This window comes from Dermacentor variabilis, chromosome 2, assembly GCF_050947875.1.
Source record: "Dermacentor variabilis isolate Ectoservices chromosome 2, ASM5094787v1, whole genome shotgun sequence".
Lineage (NCBI taxonomy): Eukaryota > Metazoa > Arthropoda > Arachnida > Ixodida > Ixodidae > Dermacentor > Dermacentor variabilis.
Window position 1 is genome coordinate 53,274,529 of NC_134569.1, and position 18,849 is coordinate 53,293,377.

Below are 18,849 nucleotides of genomic sequence, written 5' to 3' on the forward strand. Positions count from 1 at the left end.
GCGTTCAAAATTTTGACAGCTTCGGCAACTTCGTGCCAGCGTTGCTGCCGCCACCTACCCACGGAATGAAAAACGACTGCAAGCATGAACAGCGCCTGGCCCGACATGCGTCTGCTCGCGGTTGTGTGCCATCGCGTGCGCAATTCGCCGCCGCGATTCCTGGCTAGTGCGGCAATGGAACCCTTTTTGCGGCCTTCCGACCGACCAGTGAATAATAGTGGCGCCTAAATGGCTGAAAGGAGTGTGGTGCTTTTTCTAGATCTCATATTTGAGATGATCCGGCTATTGGTTGACGCGGTGTGAGTGCCGTCGGCTGAGTGCCGCAGTCTAGGCCTAGAGTTAGCGCCGATCACAAGGTGATGTGCTGTCTTGTGACGCTATCGGTGCCGACTTATCGCTTCTTCTGGCGTACCAGGATCTGGTGCATTGTTTAAACTACGATCTGACTTTCAGCGATCCGGCTGGGCTCGAACTGGAAGCCGTTGCTTCGGCACTGAACGAAACTGGTGTTCGCGGGGGCGTGCCGGGGCTTCTGATTGCGTGAGCGCTGCGTCGACGAAAGCTGTAGTTCGACAGCTATGAACCTTCACCAAGTTCTCACTGGAGCAGTTAATGCTGGAGATCACTGCTATTCTGTCGGCAGCGTCGAAGGCGTTCCCTTTACAGTAAGCAACCATTTATAACTGCACATCGTAAATCGGTGTTACCAAGATAAAAGCGTTCATTAGTAGTTTTATAACCGGAACCGCTCCAAGAGCACTAAACCGATATATTCGGTCCTAAAGCGGCCTTCTGGTCAACGTTAGCGAGTACAGTTAATTACACTATTTCTATTTCCGATCGGATTGTGGTGTTCATCACAGGTCTCTTTCTATTGTCGAAACTAGTTGTAAGCTTCGCTTGACGGGGACTGCACCATTACGAAACTGCAGACATAAACCAACGTTTTCTTTTTATTTCAAGGTGTACGGCGCAGGATGTAATATTGTGATATTGGCACGAAACTTCGAGAGAGTGCAGATCATCCCTGGTGTCTGTCATGGAAACGTGCAAGTTTCCTGCATAAACTGCTCAACTGATATTGGGAAGGTACGTCTGGTGTCATGTTTATTTCGTGTGTCAACTTTTTACGTGTCCTGGTATTTATCATCCGGCGATCGCGTTTTGTTTTCCGCTGCGTTCTATGCTAGTACATTGTGCCAGCTTAGCCGTATATGTACCGACTCTGAATACACATTATTAGAATGCTTCTAATATGAGCAAGTGTGTCGATATTCTTTGCGTATCGTAACTTGTACAAGTACCTAGCGTATAACTCTTGTGTCATGGGTGGGGGGGGGGGGGGGCAGCTTGGTGTAGACTTAAATGCATTTAGATCTCATAAGGTTTGAGTATTTCCACCTGGGGGACAATTAATATGCAATAAGGGTGCATAGAGAAGTGGCTACTCGCATTTGCTTTAGAAGCCTGCAAAGGCCTTATCTGGAAATTTCATATCGCCACCTTAAGCATGTGGGTGATTTTATTTGAGAGACAGTGCATGGGACGAGATACATAGTGCAAGATGTAGACACACTAAAGCTTTCAATGCCTTGTTTTGCCTGGTTCCTGCCTTCTCAGCCTCATTCTGCTTTCCTAATAAGCCCTGTACCACATAGCCTACATGAACACAATCTTGCTCGTAGTTGACTCTGTAACAGAAGCCAACAGTCAGCTGATGTCATCACTGTGCACTGAGAGAAACATGAGTATGCAGAAGTGCTGCAATTTATGATGGAAGCAACTTCCATTTCAAGTGAGCAAGCTTTTAGGTAAAATAGTAGACATTCACGGTACGAGCAGGTGCAATTTACTGGCAAAGTAGCTTCCTTCTGCAATGTATCCAATAGTTGGTCAGCATGCTAAATTGCAAGGTTCCGTGGTGTATATTGTAGTCTCATACTTGTCACATGCTTTGTTATAACAGATTGCAGCTGCATACGGAAAGCAAGTAGCTATATTTGAACCATCGCCACTTCTTCAGCAAACATCAGCTCATGTAAGCTACTTTCTAGTATGTCTTCCGGCTTATTTTGTGTGATACGATATGGATTTGACTTTCGACCATTTTTCATGTTGTCCTTAGAAATTGGACTACAAATGGATCCAAACGGCCACGATACAAATGGACTACTCTGTGTCTGTGCTTTCTTGGAATTTAGAAGGTAAGAAACCTTCTAAATGCCTAAGCAACATTTGGCATGAAAACGTGAATTGCTGAAAAGTGTTGTTCTGTATGTATATTTATTTACCTTATGTCTGGTTTCCTTGCATTAGTTTAGTTTAGTATCATAAGGTCATTGTGATCTGAAGAAACCTATACCAACTGCATGGGCCAGGCTTGTCAAAACTGCAATTTATCTAATATAGGTGCTTCAACTTTTGACAATATTTGGGAGGCCCAAGCCAGCCGTTTATTATTGAAGGCGAAATGCATACGTTATTGTTAATGTTAAAATCGAGAGAAGCTTTTAAATGCAATGTGTGAACAGTGTAAAAGAAACATGAGAAATTTCAATAAAGGGGCGTTCAAATATTATTTTGTTTGCACAGCGGTGTGAGCCACATCTGTTTCAATGTTCATCTCACTGCCATCTAGGAGAAAAATAAAAACCAGGGCCAATATGACACAAGAATTTCTTTTGCTTCATTCTATTTATCATCAGCCGCTCATAACCAGCAGATTCCTGTGGCGACTGATGAAATGTGTAAAGGAAAAGAATTGGAATAGAATTGTTGCATTAACCAAGGCCAGGCAAAAAAATCAAGGGTTTAGTTGTGTAGTACTTGGCACTGGACTGTATTTGAAAAAGTAAATAAATAATAATAACTTGTGTTTCTCAAACAATATAAAAGGAACACACAACTTGCTTTCAAGAGCCTATAGCAGCTCAACACTAGTCCAACATAAAAGTATTCAGTGAGTGATCATACTTTTGGCACTGAATTCATCATTCAATGAGATTAAATGTCATACGATGAAGCGACTTGTTGCAAATTTAACTGTCAGATTCAAATCCAGGTGTCATGAGTAATCGCTGCTTAAATATGAATTGGGTTTTCAGTCTCATAGTGCTAATGACTATACTTAATGGAAGCCACTAAAACTTCTTTTTGTTCTGTGTTTTGCTTTCGTTTTGTTTCATTTTGCCTTCTTGTGGCTAAATTTGATCCTAGCAGGACTTCTTGCAACACCTTGCCAGACAGAGCTGTAGTTTTGCTAACTTTATTGCAGGCACGCGGCTACTGAGTGGTGGCGAGTGGATACAGATGTGGAAATGCACCATGAAACCAGAAAGCAATGCCAAATGTGGGGACGAGGCCGCCAAAGCAGGCCAGCCCCAGCTGACCAGCCATTCTGGCGTCTCCTTCCAGCTTGGAAGTGATGAGGCAGCTCCATCACTTCCTGACGAGGACGCCTCGTGGGACTGCATCTGGAATTGCAGGTCTCTATTCTCCTTTGTTTGCTACTATAACAGGGAGTTTTAGGAATTGCACACCCAACCATCTTTGCTTATCGAAAGCCCCATGCCATGCCTGCTTTCTCTTGTACTCCTTTTCGGTTATTTTGTATGCCTTTTTGCATTCTTTAAATTTGTGTGCCTGGAAGTTTGCATTCTGTAACTTTGGGTGTGCAAAACCTAAAGCTCCCTAATGTTGTGTTGGAGTGCCTTTTATATCCCCCTTGAGTCACATATTTATTCGCTGTCTATAAATTTGTCAGTTTCAAAAAATTCTGTCAAAAGAAAGTCAAGGTGGTAAAATGATCAGTTGTGCATTTTCTTGCAAGTCCTCATAATCACAGAGTAATCAAATCTTGATTTAGTGTGCAGTCAGTCATGTCACACTTCTCCATAGCAAAAATTGACACAGTGGCTCAAAACATGGATGCGAGCTAATTATTGCCTGCAGGCGTTACAAGGAAACAAAATATGGAGGACGCTTAAGCTTTGCCTTTAAGAGTGGAATGCAATAGCATTCAAAGATCTCTGACTGCTTCTCCGGCTTCCTGGCAACTGCAGCATATGTAACCGTAATGTTTTCTGGGACATGCTATCAGTGAACGCTATGCACGAAGGCGAGCTTTCTGGTAGAAATGCAGCCTCTTGCGTGGGCCACGGATGGATGGATGGACAGATGGATGGATGTTATGAGCATCCCCTCTCGAAAGGGGCAGTGGGTTGCACCACCAAGCTCTTGTTATTTTAATGCCTAATGTCTTACCTATGTTAAAGGAGAAAAAAAAAAGAAAAGGAAAAAAAAAACACACGATGAATTCCCATAACCGGAGTTTCTGAACCTCTGTTGTGAACTTTGTTTTTGTTTGCCTCCGTTGTTTTTCATTTCCCTACTTTTCTTCCACCAATCTTCCAATTGCCTCTTACTAATTTCTGTTGCGGACATGTTTACTTTCCCCTTGCTCTCGCTGTACCTGAGGGCTTCAAGGAGGCCAGTGATTCCTAAATCTACCACTGGGCAGATATCTTCACATTCTAATACAACATGCTTCACCATTTCCCTAGCTTTACCGCAGCAAGCACATGCTTCTTCTTCCTTCTTATATCTCGTTTTATAAGTGCATGTTCTAAGGCATCCTGATCTTGCTTCGAAAAGTAATGAGCTTCCCTTTGAGTTATCATAAGTTGTTTCTTTCCTGATTTCATTTTTTCCTCTTCAGTAGTTACTCATGGCAGGTTTCTTTTCCATTACCACCACCCATATGATTATCTCAGCCTCTTTGACTTTCCACTTGACATTCTTTGTTGCTGTGTTGCTCACGATACAGGCCGCATGCTTGCTGGTAAGCTTCATAGTTCTTTTCCTCCACTGTGAATCAATGTTGTTCCTGTATAAATACCTCAACACTTTCCCAGCCCATTTGCTTTCTTCCATATTCCTCAGTCATTCTTCATAATTAATTTTACTGTAAGCTTCCCTCACTTCAAAACTTGTCCAGCCCATATCACCCTCCACAGCTTCATTTGTAGTCTTCCCATGTGCGCCCAATGCGAGGTGTCCCACTGACATTTGGTTGCCACCAAGTCCTGATTGTACCCCTGATTTCAAGCAAACAACCACATTTCCAAATGCAAATCCTGGAACCATTACACCTTTCCACATACCCCGGAAACCTCGTACCTATTATATCCCCATAGTGCTCTGTGTTTCATTATGGCCGCATTTCTCTTCCCCTTTACTGTTACTAGTTTTTTCCTGTGTTTACATATATCTATTGCCTTCATTTATCCATATACGAAGGTATTTATATTCTTTTACACCTGATTGTCACTGTCTGTCCTGTATTGTCACTGTCTGTTCACTGTTTTAATTGAATACCATAACACCTGATTTTTTAACGCTAAATTTCAGACCTAACTTATTGTCTTCCTGTCCACAGATATTAGCCAGACATCGCATATCACTTTGCTTGTTAGCTTGCAACACAATGTCATCCATATAAAACAAACCTGGAAGCTGCTGCTCTACTATTGTACCTGCCTGTTTGTATTACTTCCTTCTAGCACCCTTTCTATCCTCACCATGTACATCATAAACAGCAGTAGAGATAAAGGGCACCCCTGCCTCATTTCTTTGTTGATATTAACCTTCTCCTCGCTCCTCATCCCTTCCCATTCAATGCAAATTTTATTTCCGAGGTAAATCTCTCTCAAAAGCTGTAGACAATCATCGCCTAAGCCTTCCCTTTCCAGAATATCCCACAACATGTTGCGGTCTAAATTGTCATATGCTTCTGTAATGTCTAAAAAGGCCACATATAACAGTCTCCTTTCTACTCTTGGTATTTCAATAAACTGAGGAAGGATCAATAAGTTACCATCCAAACATCTGCCTATTCTGAAGCCATTCTGAAGGTCTCCCAAAACGCCATTACTCTCGCCCATGCTTGCAGCTTTAATTTAGTTGCCTGCATTGCTAAGCTGTATATTACCAATGTAATGGTCAATGTCTATACGAGTGAATTATATCTTTCTCCCCCTTACCTTTATAAATTAAATTCATTCTACTTTGTCGCTAACTGTCTAGTATTCGTCTATCTTTTCCACTGCTTTCACCAGAGCTTCCTTACTTTTTGGTCCTAGTTGATTAATCAGCCTAATGGGAACCTCGTCTAGCCCTGTGGCTGTGCGCTTAGGAATTTTCTCTTCAGCTTTTTTCGAGGTGAAATTTGTCAGCACCAGCTTCTTTTCCATCTGGTTCCCTTTCGTGCCCCTTTTTTCCTCAATCACAACCTAGTCATTGCCTATAATTATTATTTTTAAGATGTAATTTAATGCCGCATCCCCTTCCACTTTGTTTCCATCTTCGTCTAGGATATGTTGTATTGTTCTAGACTTCCTGCCTAATAATTTTATGTGGTTCCAAAATATTCTAGGTGCGGCCTTCTTTTTCTCGCGTATTTCTGTCAACCGACGTTAACTTTCACCTTTTATCTTTGCTTGCACCAGTACTTGAATCATAGATTTTTTGTCCCGGTATATTTCCCATTTTCTGGCTACGTCATCCTGCAGCAACTGCCCTTTTTTTGCCTGCCTGTGTTCTCGGGATGCTTTCTGTCATTCGGCAATCACTTCTCGTATCTCCCTGTTCCACCAGCTTTTCGGTTTCTTTTTTTTTTCTTTCCAGCGAACATGTTGCTTCTCTTTCCGTATTTCTGTTGTTATTAAACTCAGAAGCTCACTATATTCGCACTCTTTGCTTGGTCATTTGCCAAGTTCTTCCTGACTCTTGTGACTATATTTGTTATTTGTTCATTGTTAAAATTTGGTCTGGCCATTTTGCACTCCTTGATCTCTTTCCCAACTGCATATCCCATTTTCAAAATGATGCGTATATGGTGACTCCCTATGCTGCTATACCCTACCTCGTCAATGACCATTTCTCTCAACTTATCATGAATTCCTTCTGTCATCATACAGCAATCAAGGGTCACTTACCAGTTTCCCACTTCCCACGTGGTCTGCCCGTCACACTTAGGCCCTGTATTCACAATAACGAGGCGATGTTGCTCACAAAAATCTAGCATTGACTTCCTCTTCTTGTTGGTATAGCCATCTAGATCCTGTATGTGGACATTCATGTCACCTAATAGGATAATTTTGGCATCATTCTATAAACCCCTAATATCGGCACTTAGGCATTCCACTAACTCTTGATTTATCTCTGTGCAATTATTTCTGGTCCGCAAATATGTTACGCCCAGCCAAGTTTTCTTTCCACTCATTGTACCTGATAACCAAAGATGCTCTTGACATTTTGAATTTACTCTTTTCCATTTGCATCCCTGATGGATGAGCATTCCAACTCCCCCTCCCTTTCTTTCCAGTTTAGTTCTGTTGCATCCTTCTCAAACATAATTCTCAACCACTGCGGCTCTTCTGAGTCTCTTAGGTATGTTTTGTAACCGCATACACCCCTATTCGTTCTCTGCCACTCCTCAATCTCTACCCACTTTTCCTTTCTTCTGCTGCCCCGCATGTTTATGTAGCTTATTGCATGGCAAGCCCTTTTTCTTGTTTTCCTCCTTTTTCTGTTATTGATGGCGATGCTGTTCTGAGGATCTCCTAAGGTACCTTCTTCCTTACTACCTACACTGGCCTCTTGGGCACCAGTGGGCCCCCTAAAGAAGCAGTCACGCTACCAGCAAGTTGTCAGCCCACTTCTAGTCCAAGCTTGTAATTGAAGTGGATCCCGTCTCGTTCGAAACCACCACACCTTCTCACTTCCCTATTTACTTCGACCACCTTGAAACCTTTCTCTCTGCTCATTGTCTACATAGCCTCATTAGCAGCCACTATGGCTCCTTGTATGTTACTGTAACCTACAGGCACCTCTGGTACCATGCACACCACGATCTGCACCTGAAGGAACAGCTCGCGCAAGGCGTCTACCCCCTACGCCAAGAGCTCATTTAGCCCACCTGTTACTACGACAAGGTTGTGTCCTTGGGCGTTTCCCGCGAGCTTTGCTTTTGCTCGCTCCGTAACAGAACCCAGTGTCCGCCCTGGCAATGTCCCTACCGCTACTCTTTTTTCACCGTTTACCCTCTCCACAATTGCTTCTGAGCACCTAGCCAGGTTTGAGTCGCCGGCAATAATCACCCTTTCACTCTCTCCTACTGTCGAGGCCTCTCCCTGCTTCCCTTTGTTATCCTTTTCCATGTGATTTGGACTTGACAAGGGGCATTGACTCCTATGTACTTGCTTTTCCTCTGTGGCAGCCTCAAGGTACAGCTCTTTCCAACTACCCGCTCCCCTTATTGCACAGATTCCATCTTTTTTGCTTACACTGTCACGTCGGGAGACTGCGTGCCATTGTCATGACTATTCTCATTCATGATGGCGGCCCTGTTCATCTTTTCCTCGGCTGCTTAAAGTCTTCTTTCCAGTCCCTTCCGTGCATCACGCTCCATATTTAGCTCATTTTTGAGCTCTTCGACCTGTTTCACAAGCTCATGCTGGAAATACTCATTTTCTTTAGCCTAGCATCGACATCACAGTGTCTACCGATTGACTCAATTTCTTCTCCATCCTCATCCTTCCCCTCGTCTACCTTGAGGGACCCCCACACACCGCACGCTTTGCCACCTTTCTTGCCATGTGTTGCACTTAGCTTTTTCTAATGCAAACACCAAAGCTTTCAGAGCAAGTTCCTCCTAGCAAAAGCCAACACGCACAGTATCTCAATCCTTAAAATGCCTCAAAGTAATTATCACCAATGTCTTAGAAGCAATAAATGCCGCACAGACTTAAAGTATATTCGCAAGTCTGCAACCTCGCGGCCACGCTCTCATTGTCCTACTAAAGCAATATTCCCGATATCAATGCACATACAGTAAAATCACTAATGGCTATTAGTCTTGCTACTTGCTACTTCCAAATTACGATTTAAATGCTATAAAGATTTAACGTCCCACACGGTTGCACGTGCTGAAGCACGTGGCGCGAAGGGATGCTCCGACTGTCCTGCAAAACCAAATATATGTGAAACGCACCTGCGCACATGAAAAAAGAGAAAAAAGAAAGCTAGCCAACTATTATTTAAAGGCTAAAAAAAATCTGCAAATAAAAAACAGAACCAAGCTCAACGCATGCACAAGAAGCTTAGGTTTTCGTTGCTGCCAATGAGACCTCAAAAAACATGTCCGCCCGCCACAAACATCACCACTCCAGTGTGCCTGAAGTCGGCGCCATCCGTTGGTCTCTACCCTAACGACAAGCCCCTTGCCGCATTCCACTCGCCTCAACTTTTCGGGCCAACCAGGCAGCAGTCGGGTCAGACCAGTCGACAGTGGTGGGGAGGCATGGATGCGCACAAGCCCATGTGCAAGATACACTAGTGATTGTCATCTGAAACTGTGCTTCTTCTGCACGTGATGGTGAAGGTTGTGGTGTGCTGTGGGGAGAGAGTGACAAGGCGCATTCAGCGTCTCTCCATGACGATAGTACAATACACGAGAAAAATGATCCACAAGAGCAAATGAATGCAGACGACTCCGTGTGCCACTCAACTCACTCACACGGATGCGTGGAGGAAAGTATCCATCAGGAAGTGTTGCAAGGAACCGGGTGCGCCGCTCTATGGACGATAGAAACGCTGGAAAAGGGGTTTGTGTCTGAGTTTCCGCTTAACAGAATTATGTTTTCTCATATATTCGGATTACAATATGACGCTATCATGTCTGTAGGTTGTGTGTAAGTCATACTTTATGATTTTTTTTTACCCATTTTACTTTGAAAAGTTCAATTGTATTTCATTAACGTCTCTGTGCTATGCAGAGGGCTTGCGTGGTTGGGTATGCCTGGTTCGGAATGATTTTTCGCGAAAAGACGGTCGACGCTGAACGTGGGACGTTGACGCCGGATTTTCAGCGACGCGGGGCCCTTAACTCTATTCTCTCACTATTGCCGAGAGAATGCAACAAACTGAACATCCTGTCAGACATGGTAGTACCTTCAGTAAAGTCGGATGTACCAGTACTCTGCGTACTAAAGTGAAAGGAAGGTACATTGGGCAAGCAGGGGAGTTATTTTAACTGCAGGTGTACCCTTTATAGGACAGCATATATTTTTTACAAAACTCTTAAAATGTTTAGCATGGTATGAATAAAGGAGGGGCTTAGAAATAGTTTCCAGCAAATTTCACATCTCTAGACCAAGCTGTTTATTTTAAAATGGCACCTATTTGTCCCACTGACACTAAATGGTCTTTCAGATGAGTGGGACGCATATGTCCCATCGACCCTCTAGGGTATCATCACAAAATTATTTCTTTCCACTTCCCCTGTGAAGCAAAGCTTTTGAAATTTTTGTCATATAAGTAAATGAGCAGCTTAAAAGTAGTTTGCAATTAATGACACTTCTGTACAATAGGCCATTGGAAACTGACCCGGGCAATGTTTAACACCTGGACTATCTTGGGTGACGCTAGCCTAGCCAGACTCTTTGAGGAACTATCAGGCATTGTTTGGGATAACATTGACCTTAGTGAGGTAAGAACTGGTGAGGCTTATACAGTGCTGACAAATGGCCACGTCCTCTGCTATAGAGGACTCCCAGATAAGAAGCAATACGGGATAGGATTCCTAATCCATAAGAATATAGCAGGCAACATTGACGACTTCTACAGCATCAGTGAGAGGGTAGCAATAGTCATAACAAACTTAAAGAGGTATAGAATAAAGGTAGTACAAGCCTACATTACAACCTCCAGTCATGACGATGATGAAATAGATGAGTTCTATGAAGATGTTGAATTAGCAATGAGATATGTGAGAACTCAGTATACTGTAGTAATGGGTGACTTTAATGCAAAAGTGGCTAGAAAGAAGCAGTCTGGTGAACAAGCAATTGGCAACTACAGCATCGATTATAGGAACGCTAGAGCAGAGATGCTGATAGAATTCGTGGGAAGGAATAAGCTGCAAATAATGAACACCTTCTACAGGAAGCATCGCAACAGAAAGTGGACCTGCCCTTATGGTGAAACAAGAAATGAAATTGATTTCATACTTTCTGCCAATCCCAGCATAGTGCACGATGTAAAAGGGTTAGGTAGGATAAAGTGCAGTGATCATAGGTTTGTGAGGGCTAGGATTCACCTCAATTTGAAGATAGGAAGAGTAAAATTGGTCAAGAAGAAACAGGTGAACCTAGACGCAGTAAGGGTAAAAGCAGACCAATTCAAGCTGGTGCTTGCAAACAACTATGCAGCCTTAGAACAGAGAGATGAAGATGACATAGAGGTAATGAATAAAACCGTAACTAGGCTGGCTTCAGAAGCAGCAATTCAAGTTGGAGGTAAGGCACCAAGGCAACCAGTAGGTAAGCGCTCTGAAGTAACAAACGACCTAGTAAAGAAACGACAAAGAATGAAAGTGTCCAACTCAAGAGATAGATAGAATTTGCGGAACTGTCAAAACGGATCAAGGCAAAAATAAGTCATATTCGAAATTATAATGTGATAAAGACTGAAGAAGCCATAAAAAATGGATGCAGCCTGAAATTAGTGAGAAAGAAACTTGGCATAGGACAAATCAAGATGTATGCACTGAAAGATAAGCAGGGTAATATCATCAGCAGTCTCGAAGATATAGTAAAAGAAGTGGAAGAATTTTATACTGACCTGTACAATACCCAGAGGAGTTGGGATACCTCCATTGGAAACAGTAATGAACAGGATACAGAAACTCCTATAACTGGTGATGTGGTCAGAAGGGCCTTGCAAGACGTGAAACGAGGAAGAGCAGCAGGAGAAGGCGGAATAACAGTTGATTTAATCAAAGATGGAGGAAACGTAATGCTTGGAAAACTGGCGGCTCTTTATACGAAGTGTCTATCGACTACAAGGGTCCCATAAAACTGGAGGAATGCAAACATTATACTAATCCACAAAAAGGGAGACATTAAAGGAATTTGAAAATTATAGGCCCATCAGCTTACTTCCGGGGAGCATTATATAAAGCAGGGAGCATAATGAAGAAAGCAGGACCTAATAAAGAAACAACAAAGAATGAAAGTGTCCAATTCAAGAGATCAGACAGAATTCGTGGCACTGTCAAAACTGATCAACAAGGAGAAAATACGGGATATTCAACATTATAATGTGAGAAAGACTGAGGAAGCAGTGAAAAATGGACACAGCATGAAATCAGAAGGAAACTTGGCATAGGACAAACAAGGATGTATGCACTGAAAGATAAGCAAGGTAATATCATCAACAGTCTCGAAGATGTAGTAAAATCAGCAGAAGAATTCTATTCTGACCTGTATAGTACCCACAGCAGCCACAACACCTCCATTTGAAGTAGTATTGAACAAGTTACAGAGGCCCCTTCTATAACTAGCAATGAAGTTAGAAGGGTCTTGCAAGACATGAAACGAGGAAAAGCGGCGGGAGAAAATGGAATAACAGTCAATTTAATCAAAGATGCAGATGTAATCAAGATGGAGATGGATGCTTGAAAAACTGGCGGCCCTTTATACGAAGTGTCTATCGACTTCAAGGGTCCCAGAGAATTTGAAGAAAGCCAACATTATACTAATCCACGAAAAAGCGAGACGTTAAAAAATTGAACAATTATAGGCCTATTAGCTTACTTTCAGTATTTTATAAAATATTCACCAAGACAATCTCCAATAGCATAAGGGCAACACTGGCCTTAAGTCAACCAAGGGAACAGGCAGGTTTCAGGAAGGGATACTCTACAATGGATCACATCCGTGTCATCAATCAAGTAATGGAGAAGTCTGCAGAGTACAGTCAACCTCTTTACATGGCTTTCCTAGATTATGAAAAGGCATTTCATTCAGTAGAGATACCAGCAGTTACAGAGGCATTACGTAATAAAGGAGGACTGAATACTTACGTAAATATCTTGGAAATATCTACAGAGATTCCACAGCTACCTTAATTCTCCACAAGAAAAGTAGGAAGATACCTATAAAGAAAGCGGCGAGAAAAGGAGACAGTATCTCCAATGCTATTCACTACGTGCTTGGAAGAAGTATTCAAGCTATTAAGCTGGGAAGGCTTAGGAGTGACGATCAACGGTGAATATCTCGGCAACCTTCTATTTGCAGATGACATTACCCTGTTAGCAACACTGGGGACGAGTTACAACAAGTGATTGAGGACCTTAACAGGGAGAGTATGATTAATATGCAGAAGACAAAGATGATGATGAATAGCCTGGCAAGGGAACAGCAGTTCAGGATTGCCAATCAGCCTCTAGAGTCTGTGAATGAGTATGTTTACCTAGGTGAATTACTCACAGTGGACCCTGATCATGAGAAGGAAACTTAAAGAAGAATAAAAATGGGTTGGAGCACCTACAGCAGACATTTTCAGATCCTGACTGGAAGCTTACCATTATCATTGAAAAGAAAGGTGTACAATCAATGCATTCTACTGGTGCTAACATATGGGGCAGAAACTTGGAGACTTACAAAGAAGCTCGAAAACAAGTTAAGGACCACGCAAAGAGCAATGGAACGAAGAATGTCAGGCACAACGTTAAGAGACAGGAAGAGAGTGGTGTGGGATCAGTGAGCAAAGGGGGTAGCCGATATTCTAATTGACATTTAAGAGAAAAAAATGGAGCTGAGCAGGTTGTGTAATGCGTCAGTTAGATAACTGGTGGACCATTGGGGTTACAGAATGGGTGCCAAGAAAAGGGAAGTGCAGTCAAGGACGGCTGTAGAGATTGTGTGCAACACTGCTGTGACTGTGATGTTGCTACAACACTGGCAGCTCAATCAAAAGCGGTGAATTAATCCAGTTCACTTGTATCCGGCTTACCTTGCAGTGGTGCTGTGGAATGTGTGCATTATGTTCCCACTATAGTGTCCGCGATATCTCGTGAAATCTTGCTTCACGAATGCCTCGAGTACCAGATTCATGCAGCTTGAGCTTGAAAATGTATCTGCTATTCCCATTCTTCTATATATTGCTGCAGCGTTGCTTGCTACTAGTGCTTTTCCATGGTGTGCTCAAAAGATGTCTCAGAGTTAGTGAATCTTGTAGGCTCATAATCAAAACAAAATAAGAACTCTTACTTCGTTTTTTTCTTCATTTTTTATTCACAATTGTGCTATAGTATGACCGTGTTGAAACTTGAAGATATATGAACACAAGGAACTGTCAGCTAAAATCACCTTGTGCCTTTGCACATTGGGGCAAAATGCACACTAGAGGATGGAAAGTTGGGCAAGTTGATATTACTGCATTTTATAACAACACAACTCCGTGAAACAAGACACAAAGACGAAGAAGACCATGGGACCAGTGGTGCCTGCTTGTCCCAGGTGCTGTTGTGTTGCCTTTTGGTTGTGCTGGGTTGTGTGGGTGCTAAATGGTTGCTGTTGCAACGCTAATGACACTAGTGGCATCAAAAACAAGATAGACAGGAATAATATTCGAAGTGATCAGAAGTGGTCAGACAAAACATCTCTTGTTTGGCAATCAGTGATCACTAGGGCCATTGCAGGCATCTAGCAGAGGCAGTATTACTAAAAGCTTTTTCAAATTGTAAAGTCTGGAACGAAATCCTTGATGTACACAGACATGGAGATGCATATTTTATATTTATGCTGCCTGGCATGGGATCTACATTTGCGCCTGCCACCATTCCAGTTTCGCCAGTTTTCATGCACGTCAAAGTGTAATGACATGTATTGCCAAGTGTTGTATAATATTTAATATTAAATACACTGTTTGATGGGCAAACTGGCTTCATAAGTTAAATGTTTACTTTTGTACCCTTTTGCAGGACATCCCAGCCTGTGAGCTTCCTGCGCTTCTCACCAGATGGCACGTTGTTTGCATCTGCAGGAAAATGTGACCGTTTAGTAAAAATTTGGCACAACAGCCAGCATAAAGGTGGGTTAATAAAGTTCCATGTATCATTCTTTTTTGTGTGTGTGTGTGTGGATGGGGCATCAAAGGGCTTTTGTTCATGTTCACAGTGTCTGACCCTGGCGGGAACGCCAGACAGCAAGTGGATCGGGGCTGCACCTTTGGGTTTGTCTACGCGGCCCACCCACGAGCCGTGACAGGACTCTCATGGCGCAAGACCAGCAAGTTTATGCCCCGGCAAGTTTAAGTTGTTCTTTTTTTTGTTAGTATGGCATAAAAGTGATTGTTGTTAATTCAGTATTCCATGCAGATTTCTTGTTGTGAGAAGTGCACATTAATTTTAACCTCTTTTGACCTAAATTTTTTCACTACAATAAAAAACATTTAATTTAATCTTTCTGCTGGAAACAACTGAGTATGATTACCAAGGTCCTTTGATAACTTATTTCTCATCTGTAAACTTATTTGGTATAGTTTCATATGCTGCCCATTGTAGCCTTGCACAGGGAAGCGTCATTTAGAAGGCAATAGATGTCACCTGAAGGAGGCTAGCTTACGAGCATTGTCATAGCTGTGTAAGGTGTCTTACACTAGTGTGAAAAGAATATTGTTACGTCCAAGCGCGTAAAAGGGACGCGTGGATCAAGAAGAGGAAAAAAGAGGAGAACGAAGACTGTGCAGCGGCCATTCCTGTTGTTCGTAGCCTGCCGTTCCTGCTCTCGCACGCCTAAATAAACCCCTTTTCCCCGTGCTTGTAACAAATTGGTGGAGGTGCGGGGTACACCTCGTAACCACGGAGCCTACGCTGCTACAACTTCGCCGAAGCCGTCGACTTGCCGGACTTCCGCCACCATCACCTGACATGACTGAATATGCCTGCCAGATTCCCGAAGGTTCTGACGCGGCTTCAAGGCCAGCACCTGGCGTTCCGTGGCAATACTACCGGGTGCCACTCACTTTCGGAGGAAAAGCCGGAGAAGATGTCGACGAGTGGCTCACAAACTACCGAAGGGTGAGCCGATCTAACGGTTGGAACTCGACCGCACAGTTGTCAAATGTTGTGTTTTCCCTTACCGACACAGCACTCGTCTGGTATGAGAATCACGAAGACACGCTCACTTCATGGGAGCTTTTCGTAGAGGAGCTCAGAGCGTGTTTTGGAGACTCTAGCGCAAAAAAGAAACGCGCCGAACAGACGCTTTCGCAAAGAGCTCAGATTCCCGGCGAGACCTGCACGACTTATATCGAAGAAGTGCTGAAACTATGTAAAATAGTCAACTCTCAAATGTCTGAAGATGACAAAGTTGGACATTTGTTGAAAGGAATAGCCGAAGACGTATACAATTTTTTGATCGGCAAAGAAAGCTTGGATTCCGTGTCTGACGTCATTCGCCACTGCAGGACCTTCGAGACGCTGAAGATGCGACGGATAATACCGAAGTTCGGTCGCCTGGCTAATGTCACAACGGTGGCAAGTGTAGACCCGAGTTCGTGTGTTGACCTTCCATCAACAATACGGCAGATTGTTCGCGAAGAGTTGCTCCATCGGGAAGAGTTGTACCGTTGCACTCCCGGCATCGCTGGTGCGTACTTACCACACGAGGTGCGAAACACGGCCGTTTCGACCGCATGGCAACCCACGGTTCACTCAGCGACCGTCGAGTATAGGTCTACCCCACAAACGAGAGGGACCCGAAGCTATCAAGATCATGACTACGACCAACGCCCTCGCCGCACGCACGCCTCCGGGCGGCCGATGCCTAGCCATGATGAATGGGACCCACCTGCTGGCTATGCAGTCGACAGCAACATGCGTGACTACGTGCAAGAACATCGAAATTTGCGGCATCTGCCGGTGTGTTTCCAATGCGGTGTCGCGGGCCACATAGCGAGATTTTGCAATCGTCGCCCAACAACGTGGAATCGTCGATCGGGGTCTTCAACAAGGACCACACCTCCTACGAGGACAACTCAACAGCCATGCACCACCTCTTGGTCAGCTGGCGTCCCTCCTGGCAACGATTACTGGCAGAGAAGCTTCCGGAGCCGCTCGCCGGCATCTGACAGGAGTTTGACGCCACCGCCAACTTCTCGTGCACCGCGTTTACGTCAATCTCCATCGCCAGTGCGCCGCTCAGCCTCGCCTTCACAACCGGAAAACTAGCTAGCGCGGCCGATGGGGGTGAGGTCGCTCGACACGTGCTATCGACAGAAATGCCCCCTGCAGTTGCTATGATTAAGAACAAAGTGCATGTACTTGTTGATGGTGTTCCTACAATGGCTTTAGTGGATACCGGGGCAACTGTATCCGTAATGAGTCTCGGTTTTAAAGGTCGGTTGGGGCGCAAAGTTGTATTTCCGTGGAACCAGGCTGCAACATTTTGTGGAGTGAGCGGCGAGTCGTTGCGCCCTGTTTGTGTGTGCACTGCTGAAGTGTCCCTGGCTGGTGGAGTTTTCGCGACGGAGTTTGTAGTTATTCCCCAATCGACGCACGAAGTGATTTTGGGCATCGACTTTTTGCGGCAGTGTGGTGCGACCGTTGATTGTCGCACGGGGGAAGTTTGCGTCGATGACCATGTTTCGTCCGGGCTCTTAGAGGAGACTTGCAGTCAAGGTGAACTTTGTGTGTCTGCAGATACTGTTGTGCCTGCGTCCACCTCGGTGTGCGTGCCGGTTGTATGTCGCGGTGAAGTTCCAGGCAGTTTCGATGCCTCCGTAGAGCCAATGCATCTAAATTGTGTGAAGAAGAACGTTTTTGTCCCTCATTGTGTGGTATCCATCGACAACGGGCGTGCTGGCTTGTGGACGGCCAACTGCTCGGCAGAACCCGTCCTACTTCCAGACGGCTTGAAACTCGCCTACTTTACAGAATACACGTCTTCGTCCGTAGCCGTACTAACAGACTCGCCGTGCGAACCTGCTGACGCTCGCCAAGTCTCAGACAAAAAGCTTCTGTCGATGATAAACAAGTCGCTCAGCACAAGGGAGCGCCATACCTTGGTGGAGACGCTTTCTAAGCATCTGTCAGTGTTTGACTTTGCGCAGCCGGACAAAGCGTTCGCGATTCCCGAGTCACGAACGCGCCATACTATCGATACGGGATCTGCGCGCCCGATCAGGCAAAAGCCTTATCGCGTGTCGCCTAACGAGCGCAAGATAATCGGTGAACAAGTGAGTGACATGATGAAAAATGGAATAATACAAGAGTCCTCGAGTCCTTGGGCAGCTCCGGCCATACTCGTCAGAAAGAAAGATGGTAACTGGAGATTTTGCGTCGATTATCGAAGATTAAACGCCGTGACTAAGAAGGATGTCTACCCGCTGCCCCGGATTGATGATGCAATTGATTGTCTTCATTCGGCCTCTTATTTTTCTTCAGTGGACCTGCGCTCAGGATATTGGCAAATCCCGATACACCCGACAGACAGAGAGAAAACAGCCTTCATAACCCCGGATGGATTATTCGAATTCAATGTGATGCCATTTGGGTTGTGCAACGCTCCAGCAACCTTTGAAAGGTTCATGGACACCATTCTGCGTGGGTTAAAATGGAACATCTGTATGTGCTATCTTGACGACGTTGTTATATTCGGGCGCACATTCAATGAGCACAATACGCGCCTGGATATTGTCCTCGACTGCATCAAAAACGCCGGCCTGGTTCTGAACTCCAAGAAATGTAAATTTGGTGACCGTCAAACCCTTGTGCTGGGTCATCTTGTTGACAAAGACGGTATCCGGCCTGATCCCCTCAAGACGGCAGCTGTTGAGGCATTCAGTGCGCCGCAGTCAGTAAAGCAACTTCGTAGTTTTCTGGGTCTTTGCTCTTACTTTTGCCGATTTATTCCTGGTTTTGCTGACGTCGCTTATCCTCTGACAAATCTGCTACATAAAGACGCACGGTTTGAGTGGACACCCGAGTGCGAGTCTGCATTT

The 18,849-nt window shown here is 44.3% G+C and overlaps 1 protein-coding gene across 10 annotated transcripts in view; it reads left to right on the plus strand.

The window, feature by feature from the left end:
• The first annotated feature begins 78 nt into the window (after window positions 1-78).
• Rbcn-3A (rabconnectin-3 alpha) overlaps window positions 79-18,849 on the plus strand; it is a 184,406-nt gene continuing 165,635 nt past the window's right edge. For 4 of the 10 annotated variants that reach the window (XM_075680517.1, XM_075680515.1, XM_075680518.1 and 1 more), the window contains exons 1-7: window positions 80-665; window positions 964-1,089; window positions 1,967-2,038; window positions 2,126-2,204; window positions 3,275-3,485; window positions 14,828-14,937; window positions 15,024-15,150. In XM_075680517.1, the coding sequence (XP_075536632.1) occupies window positions 579-665; window positions 964-1,089; window positions 1,967-2,038; window positions 2,126-2,204; window positions 3,275-3,485; window positions 14,828-14,937; window positions 15,024-15,150 (812 nt within the window). In that variant the 5' untranslated portion in view covers window positions 80-578. Of the gene's footprint in view, window positions 666-963; window positions 1,090-1,966; window positions 2,039-2,125; window positions 2,205-3,274; window positions 3,486-14,827; window positions 14,938-15,023; window positions 15,151-18,849 lie in introns of all 10 variants that reach the window. The other 6 variants (XM_075680510.1, XM_075680519.1, XM_075680514.1 and 3 more) reach the window with 3 other exon arrangements.